The sequence below is a fragment of the Camelus bactrianus genome, chromosome 17 (genome assembly GCF_048773025.1).
Source record: "Camelus bactrianus isolate YW-2024 breed Bactrian camel chromosome 17, ASM4877302v1, whole genome shotgun sequence".
Classification (NCBI taxonomy): Eukaryota; Metazoa; Chordata; class Mammalia; order Artiodactyla; family Camelidae; genus Camelus; species Camelus bactrianus.
Genome location: NC_133555.1, coordinates 33,597,641 through 33,621,384, shown reverse-complemented (window position 1 = coordinate 33,621,384; position 23,744 = coordinate 33,597,641). Strand labels below are relative to the sequence as shown.

The 23,744-nt window shown below is 36.7% G+C and overlaps 1 protein-coding gene and 1 non-coding gene across 8 annotated transcripts in view; one reads left to right on the top strand and one right to left on the bottom strand.

The window, feature by feature from the left end:
* Positions 1–23,744, top strand: part of RBM6 (RNA binding motif protein 6) — an 87,565-nt gene that overhangs the window by 15,706 nt on the left and 48,115 nt on the right. For 4 of the 7 annotated variants that reach the window (XM_074344868.1, XM_074344867.1, XM_074344866.1 and 1 more), the window contains 3 exons: positions 1,761–3,039; positions 4,287–4,376; positions 5,641–5,710. In XM_074344868.1, coding sequence (XP_074200969.1) covers positions 1,761–3,039; positions 4,287–4,376; positions 5,641–5,710 — 1,439 coding nt within the window. Of the gene's footprint in view, positions 1–1,748; positions 3,040–4,286; positions 4,377–5,640; positions 5,711–23,744 lie in introns of those variants that run through there. The other 3 variants (XM_074344869.1, XM_045506075.2, XM_010969159.3) reach the window with 3 other exon arrangements.
* On the bottom strand, positions 22,931–23,038 carry LOC123612582 (U6 spliceosomal RNA). The gene has a single exon (XR_006719869.1). It is a non-coding gene; the product is annotated as a U6 spliceosomal RNA (small nuclear RNA).

The following is a 23,744-nucleotide window of genomic DNA, read 5'->3' as shown; positions in this document are numbered from 1 at the left end:
ACTGTTTTTTGAATAGTCTACATAAAATACAGTTCTAAGATTCTAGTACAATAGGTTACTCTAGATCTGTTTGATCACCTCAACATAAGGGGGTAAGTCATCTCAACTTAAGGGGGTAAGATAATCTTAAGGTAGTATTCAAAGACAGTGTTGGATGTGTTCTCTTCAGAGAACATGGAGATTTAGATTACCTCAGCACTCATCCCATGAGTGTCTGCTGAGGCATAAGTTTTCCTGCAAGCGAACTATTGGGATTTGAATGATTTAAAATATAGGAGACACTAGAATTAGTAATAATGTCTTAATTGTAGTGTTAAATTGTATTACTTACGAAGAACTTTTAAATGTTATTCTCTTATGATGAACCCCATAGACATAACTAATGTTAATGGAAGCTAATGAAAGTCATCATGTTCTGGAAATCCATTAAATATGCATCATTCTACTGTTTGGGTTACTATTGTTAAATTCTTATTTAAGAAAGGGTTTGGCATTGTAACTTTGTCTTGAACTGAGTGACCCAGAATCAGTTGTCTGTTAAATCTTTCTATAATGGTGTAGTCTGAGCTCAGAAGGGTCGTGTAAAAGAATCTATGTATTCTGGGAGGAAAGAACTGAGTTGGACTTGATCTCCTAATACTTTTGTTTTACTTGTAAATAGCAAGTAAACTTCAGATCATTTCATGTTTTCCTTTTTCATATCCTTCCTTCCCCTCCCCTCCCCTTCAAGCTCAGGATCCTAGGTTCCTAATTGCCTATTTAAATTCCCTAGTCTTTTAAGCTGGGTAGTATAAAAGATTGGGCCAGTTCTCCTTTATCTCCTGAGTTCTGTGAACTGAGACTGTCAATTTAATACTATGCTTATTTTAAAAAATATTTTATTACCATGCAAAATTAGATGAGGCATTAGAATTTGGAAAATCAGCTTCTTCATTTGGGACCTGGAGATGCTTGAATGCTTGAAGGCCTAATGCTCTTTCTAGGTCCCTTTCAGCATTAAGCTCCTGGATGCTGTTGCTTGGTTTAGTTGACTTGCACATGGTTTGTGGCATGGTTCATGCTGCCTTCTGAGAGTAGTTATAATAATGGGACCCAGGTGAGAGCGCTTCTAGGTGGTGCCCCTGTAGTACTGGGATTTAGATGCAGCCAGGGCTGATGCTCATCTGGTAAACACTGGTGTGCTCCTACTGGTGATTTACAGCCAATGTTTCTTAATTTCGGGCCTGCATCCATTGTGATTGGGTGGTGTCCATACTGTATCTGTAATAAAATATTTTAGAATGTTAGTCCTATATGCAGCAATGAGAAAGACACCTCCTAAAACTTACTGTACAAAATTTACAGTGCATTGATTTTTCTGATGTATAGGAATCATCATGTTGATCTTGGATTTCTAAGTTCCCTGGCTGTAGGAAACTGAAATTTTTGTAGCTTGTCACCGTTGCTAGCTTATCTGGTGTTGCGGATTTTCCCTGTTGCAGGACTGAGTGAAAGCTTTTTCTGCAGCAGTCATGTTGAAAACCTTGTGTTGACTTTCCTCGTGTTCTGAAATGGGAGCATAAAAGTTTACTCCACCACTTCGTCTTTAAAATAGCAAAACATTGCTGTTTTCTTCAGATCTAGGACCTTGTTACAGAACTCTGCCAAAAAAAAAAAAAAAGTGTTTACAGAAGAATGTGCCTTGATTAGAGAAGAATATGCTGGTGTGTAGATTTCAAACTCTCTGGACAATATGAATAACACTGTCTTTGTTTCTACAGTGGGAGCCAAGAAGAAAGGTTTGCTCCCGGGTGGAACAGGGATTATCCTCCTCCTCCCTTTAAGAGTCATGCTCAAGAGAGACACTCTGGCAACTTTCCTGGCAGAGATTCACTTCCCTTTGATTTCCAGGGGCATTCAGGGCCTCCCTTTGCAAATGTAGAGGAGCATTCTTTCAGCTATGGAGCTAGAGATGGACCGCATGGTGACTATCGAGGAGGGGAGGGACCTGGACATGATTTCAGGGCGGGAGATTTTTCATCTTCTGATTTCCAGAGCAGAGATTCATCACAGTTGGACTTCAGGGGTAGGGACATACATTCTGGGGATTTTCGGGATCGAGAAGGACCACCTATGGACTATAGGGGTGGTGACGGTACTTCTATGGATTATAGAGGTAGGGAGACATCTCACATGAACTACAGAGACAGGGATGCTCCCACTGTTGACTTCAGAGGTAGGGATGCTCCTCCGTCTGACTTCAGGGGCCGGGGCACTTATGATTTAGATTTTAGAGGCCGGGATGGATCCCATGCAGATTTTAGGGGAAGAGATTTGTCAGATTTGGATTTCAGGGCCAGAGACCAGTCCCGTTCTGATTTTAGGAATAGAGATGTGTCTGATTTGGACTTCAGGGACAAAGACAGAACACAGGTGGACTTTAGAGGTCGAGGTTCAGCTGCTAGTGATCTAGACTTTAGGGACAGAGATACACCACATTCAGATTTCAGAGGTAGACACCGGTCCAGGACTGATCAAGATTTCAGGGGCAGAGAGGTGGGACCTTGTATGGAATTTAAAGATAGGGAAATGCCCTCTATGGATCCAAATATTTTGGATTACATTCAGCCCTCTACACAAGATAGAGAACATTCTGGTATGAATGTGAGCAAGAGAGAAGAATCCACACATGACCATACAACAGAAAGGCCTGCTTTTGGCATTCAGAAAGGAGAATTTGAGCATTCAGAAGCAGGAGAAGGAGAAACACAAGGTGTAGCCTTTGAACGTGAGTCTTCATCAGACTTTCAGAACAGCCAAAGTCCACTTCAAGACCAAGACAAGTCACAGCTTTCTGGAGGTGAACAACAGAGTTCGGATGCTGGTCTGTTTAAAGAAGAAGGTGGTCTGGATTTTCTTGGCCGGCAAGACACTGATTACAGAAGCATGGAGTACCGTGATGTGGATCACAGGCTTCCAGGAAGCCAGATATTTGGCTATGGCCAGAGCAAGTCTTTTCCAGAGGGCAAAACTTCCCAAGATGCCCAGCGGGACCTTCAGGTAGGTTAATAGAGTGGATTGCTTTTTTGATTTTTGCTTTTTCATAAGGCTTTTCTGAAGGATGGAATGTGGAGTCCTGGGTCTAACCTTGTATAATCTTTAAAAAGCCAAATTTATATTCAAGAATGGAATGTACATCTCTAGAGAAAGGGCCCTCAGTGCAGATCATGTTTTTGATGTATGTCTCTTCATTATTTTGCTTGATGGTGCTGATTTAACTGCCTTGGAATAATTCAGTTTGAAAGTATTTGTCCTTGGGAGTTGGTTCTCTCAACTCTTGCGTAGTCAGGCCTTGTGGCTGCTTAGGTTCATTTTCTTATTTAAATTCGTTTAGAGAATACCTAGGAGTCTTCCCCTCGTCATGAGGAGGTGATGTTAATGTTGCAAGTTTTCTCTTGCAGCTAATTTAACTTACTTAAATGTTGAATTTCTGTATGTATAATATATAATCTAATGTATATATAATCTAAGCAAGGAGAATTGTTTCCAGTTGCACAATGAAAATATTATTTTTAAAAACAGGTTTTACCTATCTCTATTGAAGTTTCTGTTATTTTGGACAGTAATTCTAAAACATGCTAACCAAATAATGGATTTTGAGAAAGAGTCATATAATTTATTTTTCAAGTCAGGACACTTTCAAAAGTAAAAGAGGATGCTATTGATAATTATGCCAGTGTAATAGGCATAACTGGAAGCTGTGGTCACTTAGTTATAGGAGACTTTTTCTTAAAAGTTAAATTCTTTTTATACTGTTGAAATGAAGGAGAATCAGAGCTGAAACTTGTGAATATGGAAAATGCGTATTTCTTTCAATTGTACTGTTAAGTTGTATGGTAAGATGACACCTTTTGACCTTGTTCTGGAATTTGTTTACAGATGACATCTTTGATAACTGACATCTGGATTTGTTTGTTGCTATTTTCATTCAGGAAAAGAAAATTCTAGTTTAGAGAATCTAGTTGGGTTTTTTTCTGTTTATAAAAGTCCTATTCAAGTGTTGTTTCTCCTAACACTCTGCTTTACTGTTTCAAGATTCCCTCAGTGAGCATGGGTCTTAGCACACTTGTCATCTAATGATTTAAATCAAATTTTGTAACTCAGAAAAACAGAAAAAATTACAATTTTTCATATCTTCATATGATGCAAGTCATTCTGACTTTTGATCCTGAGTACCTATATTTCATGTTCAGTTACATTTTGTATACTAACGTATATATGAAATAATTTTTTATTCTGGATTCAAGGATCAAGATTATAGGACTGGCGCAAGTGAGGAGAAACAAAGCAAGCTCATTCGATTAAGTGGGGTGCCTGAAAATGCCACAAAAGAAGAGGTAAGGGTCTTTGTTTTCTTTTTCTTGTTCCTTTTTTTTGTTAAAACTTTTTTTAACTTTTAATTTTGAAAAATTGTAGATTCACAGGAAAGTGTGAAGAAATGTTCAGAGAAATCTTGGGTAGCCTTCATCCAGGCCCCCCCCCCCCAGTGTTAACATCTTGTATTATTATAGTATAGTAGCTAAACCAGGAAATTGGCTTTGGTACAATCCATAGAGCTCATTTATATTTTACCAGTTATACACGTACTTACTGAAGTGTGGTTTGTAAAAAAAAATTATGACAAATGTTTGCTGTCCTCAGACTTGATAATCATCCTTTAGAGAATAATCCAGGAGGGAGGGTTGGAGTGCATACGTAAAGATGCAGCAAGAGTGAAAACTGGGAGCTGTCTAACTCCTCAGTGTTAAAGGACTGGCTGACTAGATTATGGATGACCTTAAGGAAGAACTTAGAATATTACAACAACAAGAGCAAATAGTACTTACTCTGTTAGGCACTGTGATGCTTACAAGCATTAGTTCATTTAGTTATCATGACATCCTATGAAATAAGTGCTCTTTATTCATTCACTCCAAATATTAAGCACTACTGTATGCCAAACAGTGTTCTAGGCATCAAGTGATATATCAGTGAACATTATAAAGTCACTGCTTCCATGGATAATAAAAAAAGTAAGCAAAAAAAAAAAAAAATTCAAGCAATGATAAATGCTCTGAAAAAAAAAAACAAAACTAAAGTTTAGGGATTACAGCATCACTGGGGTAGGGGCTTTTTTAGATTGAGTAGTTGTGGAAAACATCACTGAGGAAGTGACATTTGAGCCCAGGCCTGAATGCAAGTGAGAGAACTGTCCATTTGAAAATGGGTAAAAGAACTGACTAGGCTGAAGGAGTTCAAGTGCCACAGTCCTGGACTGGAAAGAGCTCAGTTCATTATCTTATGTTTAACAGATGAGAAACTGGGCACTGGAAAGTTACACAGCAAGTGAGCGGAAGAGGCTTAGAATATAGGCAGTCTGATTTCAGAGCTTAGCTCTTAAGGTTATGCTTTTCTGCCTTTTTTTATGTTCTTGGGAATATTTGAATAATTATATTCTATTCATTCAACAGTTTTTGAGTGCCTAAAGTGTAAATAGCTTAATTTTGCCTTTGCAGAGTAATCATAGCTTTAAATTACGTAGGATAAAAACCACTAGGGGAATAAAATGATCAGTATTTGATTATGCTGTGTATCATTAATGTACATACCATGTTCTTGCAGATTCTTAATGCCTTTCGGACTCCTGATGGCATGCCTGTAAAGGACTTGCAGTTGAAGGAGTATAACACAGGTGAGTTTCACGACTTGCATGTGGCCTTGGGTTAGGAAGGGCCTATATCAAATATCTGCATCTTGTGCTACTCAAAATTCTTTTTGAGAAACCACAATTAAGATTTCCAGAAGCTCCTGCTGATGCCTTCAAATAACAGCCAGCTTTAGTCTTAGCGTGGTTCTTTGTGGATATTTGTCCACACTTGGGCGATGAGGATTCATGTTCCAGTTCTTCTAAGTGCCTATGAGATACAAAGTGAGTGTTGCAGCATTTGTCCCCAAATATATTTTATATAATTAAATTGTTAAACTTTCTACTTTTGTTCTTCATGGTGGTGGAATATTTACATTTGAGCCTGGTAGGATTTTCATCTTACTATAGGTAAAATTTTACATTTCATTGTTTCAGCATGGAATTTTGAACTTTCTAGAGAAATTGGACAAATTAGTGGTTTCTTGAATTTTCAGCCTTGTTCTTAGAACAGAGTCCTGTAACAGCTATTTTGTTGAAATCCATGAATTGATCCGGGAGGGCTTTCTTTTTGACCTCTGTACTCTGATCTGAACTGTAGATTAAACTTTTCTGAATATCCTCCTAGTATTTTTCAGTACCAAGTTTGGTCAGCTCCTTCAAATCTTATTACAGAAAAAGTAGTCAAAAGTGAAATGCCAAACCCTCAAGGTACTGGAATAATATTTTTAGGACTACACATTATGAAATGGTTTAAAAACAAAGGTAATTTTTAAGTGATTTATTTTGCAGAATTTTAAATTGAGGAAAGTTGGGTATTAATGTTTTTACAAAACTTTGAATTTCAGTAACTCGAGTTAAAGAACTTTTTGTTAAGAGTCATATTTTTGAGGATATAGTTTACTTTTAAACAGTTTACCATGGAATAAACATTTTTGCATTAACTAGGTAGCTTCTTCTGATTGGTTTTGCAGAGGCAAACTATCCACAAAAGTAAATGTGCTTGAAATAATCTGGTGCTTGTGTTAAGTACAGAAATTTTTTTCTGTAATTTGACAGCAAACTCAGAAGCATTATTTCTCAGAAAGCTGATTATATCTTTGATTTAAATGTGTCAACTCTGAATTTGTAGAAACATGACTAAGAGTAGTTATGCTGTTGTTCTTGCACACCGTTTTTGGGAGGGGGGCATGTGTCTCTTTTTTTAAAAACTTGAAGTGTAGTTGATTTATAATGTATTAGTTTCAGATGTACAGCAAAGTGATTCAGATATATATATATATATATATATACACACACACATACATACACACACACACACACACATATACATATACATATACATACATATATATTCTTTTTCAGATTCTTTTCCATTATAGGTTGATGGATATTGAATATAGTTCCCTGTGCTATACAGTAGGATCTTATTTATATATAGTAACATGTTTGTATTAATCCCAAACTCCTAATTTATCCCTCCCTGCCACCCCTTTCCCATTTGGTAACCACAGTTTGTTTTCTGTATCTGTGAATCTATTTCCAGTTTTTAAATAAGTTCATTTATATCTTTTTTTTTTAAATTCCACATTTAAGTGTTACCACGTGTTGTTTGTTTTTTCTCTGTCCTACTTACTTCACCTAATATGATAATCTCTAGTTCCATCCATGTTACTGCAAATGGCATTATTTCATTCTTTTTTATGGCTGAGTAATATTCGTGTGTGTGTGTGTGTGTGTGTGTGTGTGTGTGTGTGTGTGTGTGTGTACACACCACATCTTCTTTGTCCATTCATCTGTTAATGGATATTTAGGTTGCTTCCACGCCTTGGCTATTATAAATACTGCTGCTGTGAACATTGAAGTGCATTTATCTTTTTGCATTAGAGTTTTCTTCAGATATATGCCCAGGAGTGGGATTGCTGGATCATATGATAACTCTGTTTTTAGTTTTTTAAGGAACCTCCATACTGTTCTCCACAGTGGCTGCACCAATTTACATTCCCACTGACAATGTAGGAGGGTTCCATTTTCTCCACACCCTCTCCAGTACTTGTTATACTTTTTAATAATGGCTGTTCTGACTGGTGTGAGGTGATATGTCACTGTAGTTTTGATTTGCATTTCTCTAGTAATTAGCGATGTTGAGCATCTTTTCATGTGCTTATTGGCCATCTGTATGTCTTTGGGAAAGTGTTTAGGTCTTTGCCCAGTTTTTGATTAGATTGTTAGTTTTTTTGCCATTAAGCTGTATGAGCTGTTTGTATATTTTGGAAATTAATCCCTTATCGGTCACATTATTTGCAAATACTTTCTCCCATTCTGTAGATTGTCTTTTTGTTTTGTTTATGGTTTCCTTTGCTGTGCAAAAGCTTTTAAGTTTAATTAGATCCCTTTTTTTTTTTTTTTTTTGCTTTTATTGCGTTATTGCATTGGAGACAGATCCAAAAAAATATTGCTATGATTTATGTCAGAGTATTCTGCCTATGTTTTCCTCTAGGAGTTTTAGACTATCTGGGCTTGTATTTAGGTCTTTAATCCATTTTGAATTTACTTCTGTATATTGTGTTAGAGAATGTTCTAATTTCATTCTTTTACATGTAACTGTCCAGTTTTTCCAGCACAGCTTATTGAAGAGACTGTATTTTCTCCATTGTATATTCTTGCCTGCTTTGTCATAGATGAATTGATCATAAGTGCACGGGATTGTTTCTGGGCTCTCTATCCTGTTCCATTGATCCGTGGGCCTGTTTTTATGTCAGAACCATACTGTTTTGATTACTGTAGCTTTATAGTATAGTCTGAAGTCAGGGAGCATGATTCCTTCAGCTCTGTTCTTTTTTCTCAAGATTGTTTTGGTTATTTCGAGTCTTTTTGTTTCCATACAAATTAAACAATTTTTTGTTCCAGTTCTGTGAAAAATGCCGTTGGTAATTTGATAGAGATTACATTGACTCTGTATATTGCCTTGGGTATGGTCATTTTAACAATAATGATTCTTCCAATTCAAGAACATGGTATGTCTTTTCATCTGTTTATGTCGTCTTCAGTTTCTTTCATCAGTGTCTTACAGATTTCGGAGTACATGTCTTTTGCCTCCTTTGGTAGGTTTATTCCTAGGTATTCTTTTTGATGCAATGGTAAATGGGATTGTTTTCTTAATTTCTTTTTCTGATATTTTGTTGTTTATAGAAATGCACAGATTTCTGTCATACACACTTTCTTAATTTACTGTTAACTTTGGGAATTAAAAGTAGAATTTATAAGCTGCAATTGCTTTTTAAGCCATAGGGCAATAATTTCAGCTTTGATCTTGTTTCACAAACTGCTTTCATTAAGTATTGATATTTTTAGGAAATGAGATATGTCTTGATGTTTAAATAGCAATTTAAAATCTTCATTTCTTTAGTTTTTATTAACTTTCTGTTTGTATTGTCAGATTTATTAGCAAATTAAAACTCACATTAATGTATGAGGTCCACAGAGGAATTTCTTAAATTTGCTGGCTATGGTAGCTATTAAAATCATAATTGAAAAAAAAATAAAATAAAATCATAGTTGGCAGACCAAAGATATTGATAGACATATGAAATCATTCAGGATGGTGGTTAAAAAAATAATCAGCTTTCAGGAAATGCAGCCTTTTCTTGACACTTTATTATATAAAGTGATAGTCTAAGAAAAAAATATATATATACATGTATGTATATATACTTCTCTAGATGAAAAGATTGGGTTACCAGTCCTGTGTTATCTGTATAACAGCACTGTGTGGCAAGTAGAATGAACTTTTGAAATTATCTGATCATGTTACTCCCATGTGTAAAACCCTCCAGTGCCCTTCCATCTCACTTTGAAGAAATTCCCAACTTCTTGTTCTGACTTACAAAGTCCTGCGTGAGCTTGCCCTTGGCTGTTGGTTTGACCTCATCCCACACTTCTCTCCACCTTTCTTTTTATGCTCTAGCCACACAGCTAGACTTCTTTCTCTGTTAGAGCCTTTGCACTGCTCTTGCTTCTGATCCTCACTTGTCTTTTGGGGTTTAATTCTTCGCTTCAGCTTCACTTCTCAGAGGCCTTGCTTCATCATCCAGTCTAAAATCACTTAGTCATTTTTTGTCATATCTTGGTTCATCATCATAGAATCTATCGCTTTGATAATTTTCTCAGTGGTTTTGTGTATCTTATTCCTTCCACTAGAGTTAGCTCCGTGACAGCAGGAGCCTTATCTGTGTTTTTCCTTCCTGTTTTCCTGGTTCTTGACACTCTGTCTGGCCCTGATGGGTTCCTAGTATGCATGGAATGAATAATGCGGTGTATATGGAGTGATGTGTATGGCAAGCAGCTGTGGTCTGGGCAAACAAACTGGAGGTATTTACATACAGTGGAATACTACTCAGCAATAAAAATGATGAAACTACTCATGCAGGTAACATCATGGCTGAATGTCAAAGGCATTATGCCAAGTGAAAGAAACTAGACTCAAAAGCTGCACACTGCCATAGAAAGAAGCAAAGTTCTAACACATGCTACAACTTGGATGAGCTTTGAAAGCATTATTCTTGGTGAAAGAAGCCAGACACAAAGACCACATATTGTCTGATTCCGTTTATATGAAATATCCAGAGTAGGCATATCCATAGAGACAAAAAGCACGTTGAGCAGTTTGGTAGTTGTCAGGGGCTGGAGAAGAGAGAAATAAGGAGTGACTGCTTAATGGGTGTGGGGTTTCCCTTTGGGGTGATAAAAATGTTCTTCTGGAACTAGATAGTGGTGATGGTTGCAAAGCACTGAATATAATTAATGTCACTGAATTGTATACTTTTTATGTTCTGTGTATTTGACCATAACTTTTTAAAAAAGACTACATACTGTATGATTCTATTTATATGACATTCTGGATAAGGCAAAATTATAGGAATAGAAAATAGTGGTTACCAAGGTATTAGAGGAAGAGTTGACTGTAAAGTGGAAGCATGAGGGAATTTGGGGACATAATGGAACTTTTATATATTGATTGTGGTAGTGTGTATCAATGTTAAATTCACTGAAGTTGGTAACTATTTGGTTATGTAAGAGAATATCCTTATTCTTGGGAAATATACACTGAAGTTTTTAGGAGTAAAGGACCATGATGTATGCAGTTTTCTCTCATGTGCTTTAAAAAAATATTGGGTGTATATGGTGAAAGGAGGAAGAGATTAGTAATAATACAACAGATATGACAAAATGTATCAAGAGATGAATCTGGTAACAGGCATATGAGTGTGTTCTTTGTATTATTCTTGTACTTCTTTTTGTAACTTGGAAATTATTTCCAATAAAAATTTGAAAAGCTGACATAAAGCTGATCTATTTTATTTTTAAACAATCAGCAGATATCTTGCAAGATAAAGACTACAACGAACAGCTTCTGTCAACAAACTGTAGAGCAGAGGTTCTCAAAGTGGGTCTTGGATCAGCAGTGTCAGCACTGCCTCAGAACTTGTTAGAAATACCAATTCTCAGGCCCCCTTTTAGACCTTCTGAATCAGAAACTCTGGCTGTGGGGCCTACCAGCCTCTGCTTTAACAAGCCCTCCATGTGATTTTTGATACACCCTGAATTGTGAGAACCACTGCATTAGATTGACTGTTTATATTCTTAATTCTAGAACTTTTTTGCAGAGTTTAAAATAGACTTGGTAGGCAAGTGGACCTTCTATAAGTAGAAGATGCTAATACTTATGTACTATAGGATCCCATGGCAAGGCCTTGCCTACCTGATACCAGTGCTGCTATACAAATCTGAGGCAGAAGCTGGAGTAGTATTGATGTTATTTTGTGTTCCTAATTGTTCTTTCTATTTATGTAGCATACTTCCTCCAGAGATCTTGGGATGGTTGTAGATGTTCTCATTCTCGCAGTGTTTCTCTAACATAAGAATGCAGACAGAATTGCTCTTGGTTTTTAGATGAACTTGAATACTGTACAATGTAAAGCTTGCTGTGATGTTTTTTTCCAAGAGAATTCGTATCCTTTAGTCAAAAAATTATGTTTCCTTATAAGTTTCCTACATAGAAAGTAGCTCTCCAGAGTAAACTGAAGTGCTACAGAGTTATTTTAGTACTACTTTGTTAACTAGTGTCAGAAAGTTAGAAGGTTAATGTGTGGTGTTAGCAGGAAGGAGCAGTGTCTTGCTTTGATTCTGTCAGTGTTTGTATAATGAATGGACCCAGTTTCTGTGGCCCTGGGAAGGAAATTTCTTCTTAGGGAGGGAGCATTTGCAGTGACCAAGTCACTTAGTCTTGTACCCTAGCATTTTGGGTATATTGAAAATGACATTGTATCAGAGGCCCTCCACATTTATTTAGGGTAACAAGCTCATATCTTTCATTTTTCACAACTGAAATGGTTTGAGTTTTTACCTCTATGTTGATAAAACAGAAGTACCATCCTTAAGAAAAGAAGGAAAAACCCTGAGAGGATCTTTCAGTTTAGGGGCAGAAATGCATTGTGAAATGGATTGACACTGATGATTCAAAACATGCATGGTTTATGGTATCCCAAATGGAGTAGTATCACTTAGAAAAAAAGGAATTAGTTGGAAAATGCAAATACACATTCTTGCTTTATTTTTGCATTTACAGAATAGACAGGTAAAAACTTTAGTTGTTAGGGAAAAACTGATCATAGGCTAATCAGAAAATATCACATTTACTTGTCACATCTCTAAAACTGCAGAAGATGTTTTCAGCAGTCTTACTGGGTTTGGTACCACATTTGGGGAGGGTGTTTACAGTAAGCCTTAAGGAAAAGTGGCTGAGCTTTCAAAATAAGAATGTCTGGGAAGGCAAGAGGCACTTTATAGGGCTGGTTGAGTCTTGTGGAGGCAGTGGAAGGACTCTGTGACTGAGTGGAGAACTATACACCTGGAGAAGAATCCCATGATGCGGTACTGGAGGGATCAAGTGAACCTTGGGAGAGGTGCTGGAATTGGGTTAATCTTAGTCATCTTTGGAATTATCTAGGGATTTGCCTTATTTCATTTTTAAAGTTTGCCACCCCAAAGACTTTGAATAGAAGGTCCTATTAGAGAGTATGGGTGTTTTGTTATCCTTACCCTCACTTTGAGAGATTACCTTGGTGTAGGCCCTGGGAGTGGACAACTTGGTACCATGAGCAGAGACATCAGCGAGTTGTCGCTGATAATAATGTGTTCTGAGCCTTGTTAAGTGGTGTGATGCAGAACAGGTGCCCACTGGACTGTTGGGGAAATGATAGCTTGAGGTCCCTGTAGACTTTATGGGAGCAGTGAGGCACTAAGTTTTAGTGTCTCAGGGAAGTTTGAGTTTAGTTCTGTTAGCTAGTGAGGGGAGCAGTTGCCTTAGAGGATCAACCATGTTTTCAGGCTTGGTCGGGGGTGGGCACTTTTGAGGGTTTGTTACTGACTTTAAAGTAGACTGTTGCTGACTGTTTTGGAAAGCAAGACTTTAGAATGACTGGTTTTATTTAATCTTTTTCTTTGGAATTGTTAACTTTCCTGACACTTAAGATGAAACTCATTTTTTCTCTGGAATTTGACTCATCCTTCAATTAAAGCTTCCTTGTTGAAATCCCTTAAGTTAGCAAGGATGGTTAGTGGTAATATGCAGCTCTGGTGGAAAGTTGTAATGTTATTGTTGACTTTTATTGGGCTCCCTGCATCCTACCTTTCCTTGGGGCTTTTGGGTATAGAGTCTTACTCTGGATCTGAGAATGGAACATCCTTCATAACTTCACTACCCAAGGCATCACTTTATTCAGGAACAAGGACCACCAGCTTGACACTTTTTCCTTGGTAGACTATATAGCATTGGAAGTCTCTACCTAAGCCATACATAATATCTGGAGGTAGAACTGATAGCTGTTTTGAGACTGTAGCATGACAATGATGAGCAGATGACTTAATTGGCAGGTTATATTCTCTTCTCCAAAACTATTGGCTGAGATGGACTTTGCCTTTCTGAGATGTGGAAGGTGTTTGAACTCTGTGTATATCCCTCTATCAGTTCTCTGCCTTTCTGAGTTCCTTTCTCTTTAGGTAGGATTGCCCCTGGTTTCTCACTTGTCTTTTTGGCCAAATGCTCAGGTGGCTTTGACTGAGTCTTCTAGGTTGTATAAGGCTATCTGGGGCTTCCTGTGCCTTTTGGTGGTTAGGAGAATTTACTGAAGAGTTTTTTTCTGATAGAGTAGCAAGAAGAAAAAGGTCATTAATCAGCCTGCATAGTGCGGAGGGCCACTTGACTCACAGCTTCAGTCCAGAGAGGAAGAGTCATTTATACAATTATCTTCAATAGGAAGCAGATAGAAGCCATCCATAAAAACTGTTTACAAGATTTGAAATACATTGGCTTCTTCCTTTAACTTTCCCCTTGTAAAACATCTGATTTGTGCTCACCTTTTCTAGCTTACATTCTCTACCCTCAGAATGTAAATTAAAGCAGTTTTTACCTGCTTCCATGGTTCTTACATGGTTTTCACTTAGGTCTTCTATCTAATTTAAATATAAGCCTTTTAGGGACTAGATAGTGGTAATGGTTACACTAGTTTACTAATAAACCACTGATTGTACACTTTAAAAGGGTGCATTTTATGGTATGTGAATTATATCAATTTTTTAAAGTAAGCCTTTTTGAAAATTGGTTGACAAGTCATATAAAATTAATTTCTTAAAAACATTTTCATGAGTAAAAGAATATTTACAGAATTTCAGCACAGATATAAATGGCCTACTGACTGGTACTTATACCTTCGTAGTGGAGCTCATAATTAGTTGTCTCTGGTCTCAGTTCAGTTCATTATGCAATGCATAGGAAATGTTAAATTTTCATCTTTTTAAGTAAAACAGCACTCTAACCTAGAAAAACTTGTGATTCATTCTTTGGTGTTACCACCAAATATGTGCCATTCTGACTAGTGTATGGCTTTATCTTTGAAGCTATTGGACAGTGTTATTGTTTATTGATTCATTCATCCAACCAATATATATGAGTGTTGAGATTCAGAGTTTATACTGGTGAACACAAACAATGTAATTGTTGACTATAAGGAGCTTCAGTTTTTGTAGGAAATGGGTATCTGTTCTTCTTCTGAATATGCCACAGTATCTTATAATTCAGTTTTTATAAAGGGATCTGAGGGTTCTCATGTATCATGGGTCTTTTTGGCTGAAAGTTTAAAGAATTTACTACTCTGGTAACTTGATGGAAAGTATTTGGTCATTTCCAATCCTAAGGTTACTAGATGATGACAAAAATAGGACTTTTAGAGGCAGCAGGATTAAAAGAGAATAACCCCTTGAAGGTAATTATTGGTCAGAGAGATCAGCAAATAAAGTGATGTTCCCTGAGTTTCAGAGAAGAAAAAGAAATCAGAACTTTCACTTGGGTGTCACAGGAAATGATCAGATAAGAAGTAGAGAAAAATGCATACAGATGGACCTTGCTTTTTGTGTGCTCTCTGGAAGGCTTATTGTTCTTCTATTCCAATGCATATTTTTAAAAAGAATATTTTCAGCATCTAAAAATGTAGCTGGGTTGTGAGAATTTGTAAATTTCCAGAGAGGAGCTGTTTCTACACAGGAAACTTTGGAGACCTTGAAAGTTCTTGGTTGTGTCATTCTCAGTATTGGGAAGTTTCTCCATCATTTCTCCTTACTAAAAGAGGGTTGCTTTCCCTTTATGGGAGTTTTTAAATGATCAGGAGCAGTTTGAGATGTTTAGAGTTATCTGAAACCTAACTTTCAAACCACCTCAAAATGTACCTTAGGAACCAGTATAGGGGAAATGGTAATATTTCATCTGTAGAACTTAGTCCTGGCTCTGTTGAAAGAATGTTAGTTTTGTTGTGGTATTCTTTCTTTTGGTTGTATGGGGCCTATTATTTTTGTTTTTAATCACTATTTTAAATTCTGAATTTGGCCTGGAAAAAGAAAAAGAAGATATTTATTGGCTTGATTTATACCTCTTATGGTTGTTCAGTTGCTTTAGGGGTAGGGGGAATGGGAGAAACAAAGTAAAACCAAACAAAAAATATTCCTTCTGTTTTATGTTTAATTTGAACACCCACAGGTGCTTTTGCATTTGTCAGAAGTGAATGTTGGTTGTCATAATTGTCAAATGCTTATGAAAAAATCCCATGGTACAGGAGGTACGGTCGGGGCCATGCAGTAGTACTTCATAGCCCTGGTGAGGGAAAGTGACAAAATAATGTCATTTTAAAAAATGAATCAAATATCCCTGAATGATGGTGACAAGGTAGGAAATTGATCACATAGCTTAAGCTTCGTTAGGTCTTTTCCTAGTAACCCCTATCCATTGAATTTGTTTCACAAACTATACTGATTTCCTGCCTTTGCTTGTCTCCAGTTAAAGAAGAAAATATTAATCCTGTTGTTTATCTCATACGCCAAGCTACAAAAATTCCTGACAGCAGTGTGTGAGGTTATATGTGAATTGGTGGTTAAATAATATTTGTGTAAGTATTAGGATGTGTTTCTTCAGTCTGAAAGTATTAGTTAACCTGTATGTGCTAACTCTGGAAATAAAATATTGGATGAGTAGACCCTCTCAAGAAATTTTTGTCAAAAATACCAACAGACTTAATTTTAATTTCTGAAACTGTGTAGTGGTGAGGGAGTAAGAGTTTTCTGTTCTGTTGTTTGTATAATTATAAGGAATTTTAAGATCTATATATTTGTTAAAAGAAAATTAAAAATGTTTAGTTTTGGTTTTGGATTAATATCAAGCCCTAGAAAGTATTCACCTTGTTTATCAGCCAATGAATATGTTTGACGGTGTACAAGCATATCTAATGAAAAGTTTTGGGAAACCTTAACCAAGAATAGTTCTGTATTTTAAAATGACGGTGTGCAGGACAAGTGCTATCAGCAAACTTAGCTGATTACAGTGGTGTTTGCAGTTGAACTTGACAAAAGGGGGGGCGACAGATCTCCTGTAGTGAGAGATGGAGGTCTGAACATGTTCTGGAAAGACATCAGTGGAAAGCAGTGTTTGCCTCCATATCACATAGGCAGAGAGATGATAGATTTTTTTTTCCTTCTGACACCAGCCAATTCTGGCACTAAGTAGGTGTCCTATAATTTAGTTCAGTTCTGACACTAACCACTCAGAGTTAGCATCAGACTCCACAGTTTTAAGGCCTCAGTCACACAAGACTGCCCTTACTTCAGGCGTCATTCACAAGCATCAGATCCCCAGGTTACCTGTACTTCTGTTGGAGATTCTTACAACCTCCCACCCTCTTCAGGTTTGATAATTTGCTAGAATGGCTCACAAGACTCGGGGAAACACATAGCCAGTTTATCATAAAGGACCAGATGAAGAGGTAGATAGGTACATAGGTCTAGAAGCATCCTGAGTGTAAGAACCTGTGCCCCGAGGAGTTAGGGTGCACCCTCCCAGAATAAGGATACATTCACCACCCTGGAAGCTTTCCAAATCCCATCATTTAGAAGCTTGTATGGTGGTTCCATTATGTAGGCATTGTTGATTAACTTATCTGCCACTGGTGATTTATTCAATCTCCAGCCCCTTTCTCCACTCTGGGAGTTACAGAACGAGGCTGAAATTTCCAAGCTTCTCATCATCACATCTTGGTCTTTTGATGACCAGGCCCCATCTTGGAGCTATCTAGGAGCCTACCAAGAGTCATCTCATTAAAACAGAAGACTCTCACTGCCCTTATCACGCAGGAAATTCCAAGAGTTTTAGGAGCTCTTGCCAGGAAACTGGAACAAAGGCCAAATATCTTTCTATGATACCACAGATGGGGATCCTAAGGCTGCATCTGGCGTGCCTACTTCCTTTAGTCGGGCATCAGTTCTCTATTACAGGGCATGATGACCTAGGCTCTTAGTCTGGTCAGCGTGAGTCTCACAGAATGCCAGTTGTCTAATAACTCTTCTCGAGATGCTAGTTCACTTCTGGAATAGGTAAGTAAGTGGCTTCGCTAGTGTGATTGATCTCTGTCATCTTGAACAGCTTCTAGCTCAGAACCTTCCCAGAGTCCCTTAATTAATGAATTTTCCTTTTTATACTAGGACCAAGGCAGTGGGAAAGAAATGTCTATGGGCCATATTTTCCTTCCTGGTCGTAATGAAAATTGCTTTGTGATCTAGAGAAAAAGCAGATAAAGTTTTAGTATACACTAGAAATCAGTGAGGAAATTTCCATCAGTGCTAAAATTTTAGCAGAAACTTAGAGGCAGATTTAGTCCCTAATACTGCTTTATAATAGAAGCACAGGGATACTGAAATACATTATCTCAGGCACCCCTGAAATGATCCTCCAAAAGAGTTACCATCATTGCTACTTGACGTATGGGATAGCCCAGTCCCACAGAGAAGTGGCTTGACTGAGAGCCTGCGGTTAATTAGCTGTAGCTTCTTGCCTATGTACAGAACTATAGAAGTTACTTTTCTTGTGTGTTGCTCCAGTGAAGATACCCACTACAAGGCTGTGGCATTGACTGAGTGCCATCATGTGCCAGACATTATGCTGGCGTTTGGGATACAGAAATGAAAAGACCTCACCCCCTGATCTGGGACCTCTCTTGTTCTGGGGTCATCTCTGCATGGGCAGTTTGCTTCAGCATTGATGATGCTCCTCTCTTGGGTGATCCTTTTGCTTTGCCTGTACCATCTTTCCTACCAGGCTGGAATGTTCTTAGCTGGGGAAAAAACTACAGATCTTACTCCTGATGGTTGCTCTGTAGGTTTTTTTGTTTGTTTATTTTTAAGTGAACAAAAGTTGAACTAAATCATTGGCTCTGTAAATAATAATTGTTCCCAGATAAAAAAAAAGTCCTGGGGATCTAATATACAGCATAATGACTATAGTTAGCAATATTGTATTGTATATTTGAAGGTTGCAATAAGAGTAGATGTTAAAAGTCCCCATCACAAGAGCAAAAAATTGTAACTGTGTGTGGTAATGGATGGATGTTAACTAAACTTATTGTGGTAATCATTTTGCAGTATATACATACATCAAATCATGTGGTATATGTAAAAGTAATGCAATGTTATTTGTCAATTATAGCTCAATAAAAATAAATAAATGACTAATTTTGACTTATGAAGTATCTTGAGATGGTCCATGTCTATCTACTTGTCATAACTGTTCCATTAGACTAAGCTCTCTGAGGCTAGGACACTCCCCTCCACTGTGCTCACACAGCACTGTAAATGTCAATGAAATTGAAATGAATTGAATACGGGTGAGAATTTCCTAACAAATGTTAGTCTGGGCCCAGAGAACCTTAATCAGGAAGAAGTGACCCTAAGGTTAATGCTGGACTTTGAAAACTACTTGCAAATACAAACTTAAATAAATAAATAAATAAATAACCAGTTGGTGCAGATGGAGAGCTAAGTAAAATAGAACCATATACAGTTTTCAAAATTTAGCAAATAATCATCAGTGTATGTCTTCCTTGTTTCATCTGTTTTATTATAAACCAGCAGTCCTTATATGCATAGTTGAAAGGGAGGGAATTGTAAGTGCTTATAAGAAGTCAAAGTGATAGATTTCATGTGGGCCAATTTCATTCTTCCCAGATGGTAGTTTGATGTGTAAATCAGATTATTTTCCTAATTTTCATAATGAAAGCTGAGATTTTAACAAAACAAAGTACCTGTTGAAAATCTTTCACACAGGCCTCCTTTGTCATGTTATTTCCTCTGATAGGAATTCAGATACCTGGATCTATTCTGTTTGGTTTTTGTTAAAATCTCCAACATGCTAATATTTTACTTTCCTTCTAAACACCTGTATCCCCAGTGAAATGGAATTAGGAAAGCAGGACTGATAGAACTAAGCCCTCTTAAATCTCTATTAAGATTTTTCATGGTGCTTTTTTTATTCATAATGCTTTTTTCCCACATATTATTCTCCTTGTTTAGAGAGGAAAACCCCTGCGGTTTTCTTTTTCCTCAAAGATACCCAGTAAAATTTTTTAAAAATCTCTTTTCCCCTCTCTCTGTCTTTTAAAATTCCTGATTCTTTTTTTTTTTTTTTTTTTTTTCCATTTCATAGTTGGTGTATATATTCTGGGCTTTTTCAGAGCCAACCAGTCTGCTTCTAATGGGAGCTTCAACTGGACTTGTTTATGTTAATGGATTTTTCTAGATCAGTTTGAGTATAGGGCTGCTCATCTCATTTGCTTAAATAAATCTTGTATAATCGTTATGAAAACTGGGTTGGTATAGACTAACACGACTTGAATAGTCAGGGGCCATGTTTGTCAGCATCACTGAGGCAGCTTTTCTAGGGGCAGAGACTAAAGAATTATTAGTTCTGGGATTGATTATTTATCAGCATTTTGTTTTCTGTGCCTTGTTTTCCCTTAAGCACCTGGTTAGCTTTTATCACAGATACTTTTTGGGGGAACAGGCAACCAACCACATGGTAAATGAAGATGGAGAAGAGTTGAAAACTTAACATTACCTTTTTAGATTTCCTTCCCTTGCCCTGTTCTCATCCCTCTCTGCTGCCAAAAAAAAAAAAAAAAAGCATTAACATTTCTATGAGAAATCTATATGTTTAGATTAGAAAATGGAGTAAGATATGCTTTTTAATAGTCACATAAACAGGCACAAAGACCCATCAGCCCACCAGACTTCTTCCCAGCGTGTGACGGTGGAAAAGAAAGGTAATAGAAGAGACTTTTTAAATTGCTCTTTTTAGGTAAGAATCTGTCTAAGGGGCTTTCAACTTTGAGTTTACCATCTTGATGATTCCAAAGGGTTCTTAGCAGTTCTGAATGCAAGGTTGGTTGGTAGTTTTCAGAATGTTTAGGTCTCTGAGTGGAATATCTTCTATGTCAACTAGAACGTTTTCTGTGAATTTTGTTTTTATTTTTGTTTTTTCAGGGTTTTTTTTAGGTTTTTAGGGAGGTAATTAGGTTTATTTATTCATTTATTGAGGAAGTACTGGGGATTGAACTCAGGACCTCGTGCATGTTAAGCATGCACTCTACCACTTGAGTATACCCACCCCCCCTTTTTAATGAATTTTTAACATTTGAGAAATTATTAAAAATCACCAGTTATCTCACTTAACAATACAACCACTGTAATCATTTTTGTTTACAGTTGTGTCACATTACATCATTTTCAGATTTCTGTGTATTCACCTGTGCTTGCTCAACCCCTCTGCCCTGTTTCACACTCCGTTTTCCCTCTCTTGAAATAAGTATGAGAGGTTGAGGTGTGACTCAGCTATGGCTTCAGGTGGTCTCTGTTTCTAGTTTTCTCTGAGTGTGAGCATTCACTGTGCTGGCTGTGAGTCTGTTATTTAAAGTGATATATTTTTCATACGTTATGGCCCTTAAATGCAAGCCAACCTCTTCATCTGGTGTCAGCCAAAAGAAAAGTGAGTGATCTATTGCGACGCTGGAGAAAAGACTGGCAGTGTTGGACTTAACCTATATTGAGAGATGGTATGTTGTTCTTCACCCTGGGGTGTTCAAGTATGATTTTGACAATGCATGGTTTTCATCTCATATGCTGACTTTCACCTCTAACCTCTGATTTAGATATGACTTCATTGTATTTAATTCCAGTCCTTTTCCCTATATACATTTTAGATAATTGTTCTCATTTTTTAAAGCTTTTAAAATGTACTATATTAAATATACTATATTGGTATCATACCATATTATAATTTTTATAACTGTCATTTACAACAAGAATTTTGGGCTTATGTCTTTTAAACTGTGACATAGTCTGTTTGTCCTTTTGAAAGAATTTTGATAGCCTTTATGTTCAGTCCACGAAAGTCCTTTAACTGCTTTCTAACTTGGACACTTGGGCCAACTCACAATGGCTCTGCCACAGATATTTTAGAACTAGAGTAACCGTTGTGCTCAAATTTCAATAGTTCTTAACTATAGACATAGTCTTATCTATGCTAAGGCATGTGGGATCCTTTCTGTGATTGAGCTCTGTAGAGTTTGAATTCAGATTTATATTAGATAGAATCTTTTTTTTTTTTTTTTCAGTACAGGCTCTTAGTAAAGGATGAAAGGCTATACAGTATAGTGGTTAATAGCATCAGTTTGAATCTGGACTGCCTGGGTTTGAAGCCCGGTATTGCTACTTACCATTGAGGTGATTTTGAGCAAACTACTTATTCTTTGATTGCTTTCCTATGACAGGTAAAATGAGGTTAATAATATTTACCTTATAGTATAGTCTTGTGAGGATTAAATTGTTATATGTAAAGTTTAGAATATACTCTTGTACCAGTAAGTGCTATGTAAATATTACTTGGTATTGTCACCTGTTTTGGCAATTTATGAAAATCCTTGTAGTACAACTATAAGTCTTGGACACACAAAGTGCCTGGAATCAAGATTGGGTATTTTTTAATTTTTACTTATTTATTTTTTAAGTTTTAGGTATTATAATTAGACCTTAAATTTCTATTTTTGTTTGATAGCTAAAGTTTCAGGCAGAAGAAATTGAGTGTTGAATTTGTGAATTTAATATTATATTTGAAGTACATTGTTGACATACAGTATCTCAGGATTGATGTATAGAGATGCTATTAGTGCTCATTATTTCTCCCCTAGGCTGTATCTTTTCCTTCCCAGTGACATAGTTTGTTTGTTCTTTATCAAAGTGTGAATGTTGTCATGAAATCCTTTCTCTCTATACACAGATACTTTGTGCTCCTCTGGGCCATAGTAGTTACTTCTTTAAGCACAGAAAGGAAACTCAGAGCTTTGCCAATTTGTTGTTAGTTCCCTATGCTTTTCATTTTGGCAGCTGTGAAGAGGATTAGCTTTACACATACCTGGACGTTCCTTTGATATATTCTGTAGAGGTAATCATCAGTGCATCTGCTTGTTCCATGGCTGCCCATTCCTGATGGACATGCATTTGAGTGTTTGTAGTAGATATTTGGTGATAAAAATCACCTTAGTTGTTTCTGCTATTCTACAGTGTTTCCCAAGAACATTCAGAGCCCTGTACAAAATGCAGAATGTTCTTTGTATGAGATGTTCACTGAGTTTAATCAAGAAAATCCACTTGAAAGGAATTTAGTAACAAAACAATTCCCACTGTTAACAGGACATGCACAAGTACATACACTGTTTCTCTAAAGTAGTTTCATTTCTTCAAGTAGTTACAAATCAGAGAAGACTGATTTTTGTGGTAAGTTTAAATAGTGATTTTGGGGGTTCTTTTTTTTTTTTTTTTTTTTTTAAGCTTTTAAAAAATTTTAAAATGTTTTAATTGAAGTAATTGCGTGTCATCCTTGGAGCAGGGGACACTGCAATCTTCTCTACATCATTCCAATTTTAGTATATGTGCTGCCGAAACGAGCGTAGTTAGTTCTAATCTGTGTTGGTCAAAGCTGTGAAATCAGGTGGAAAGTCTCTGTCTTACTAAGATGGTGCTCAGATTTCTGGTAGCTTTCTTCTCTTCTTCCTGGTCATTTCTTAAAATTCAAGGCAAGAATCAAATTATGCCATTGTAACATTATATAATGACCTTGGAACATTTAACACATCTAAAGTCACAGCTTTTACTACTATCATTAAAAAACATTTCAGGCCATTCATTCCATGTGACAAGGAATCCAACTTATTTCACTAAGTTTAGTCTATTTTTAAGTTATATTTTCTATTGCCCTAGTTTTTGTTTGTTTGTTTTTGTTTTTACTTTCTTTGGAGGGGCTTTGTTACCTTCATTCAATGATACCGGTTTCCTATTGTTATATATACTTGGTACTCAAAATTGACTTAGGTTTCACGTGGTTTCTCCTTCTCTGAGTTTTATTTCTTATCTGAACAAATCACATCTTTTTCTTGCTAATACATTTGAACAGTGTTGCTCTTAAAGATGAGCTTCTTTGTCCTGTGAGGCATTGGAGGAAGCATGGAAGCCACTTGTGGAGCATTACATTAATAAGTGTTTTTTTTGTAGTTAAATAGTGGCAGTATCAGGGAAATTATAGGATGGCTTAGTATTAGAATTTATTGGCTTGTAAATCCCATGACTTCCCAATCTCATGGGTCATGAGAGCCACAAA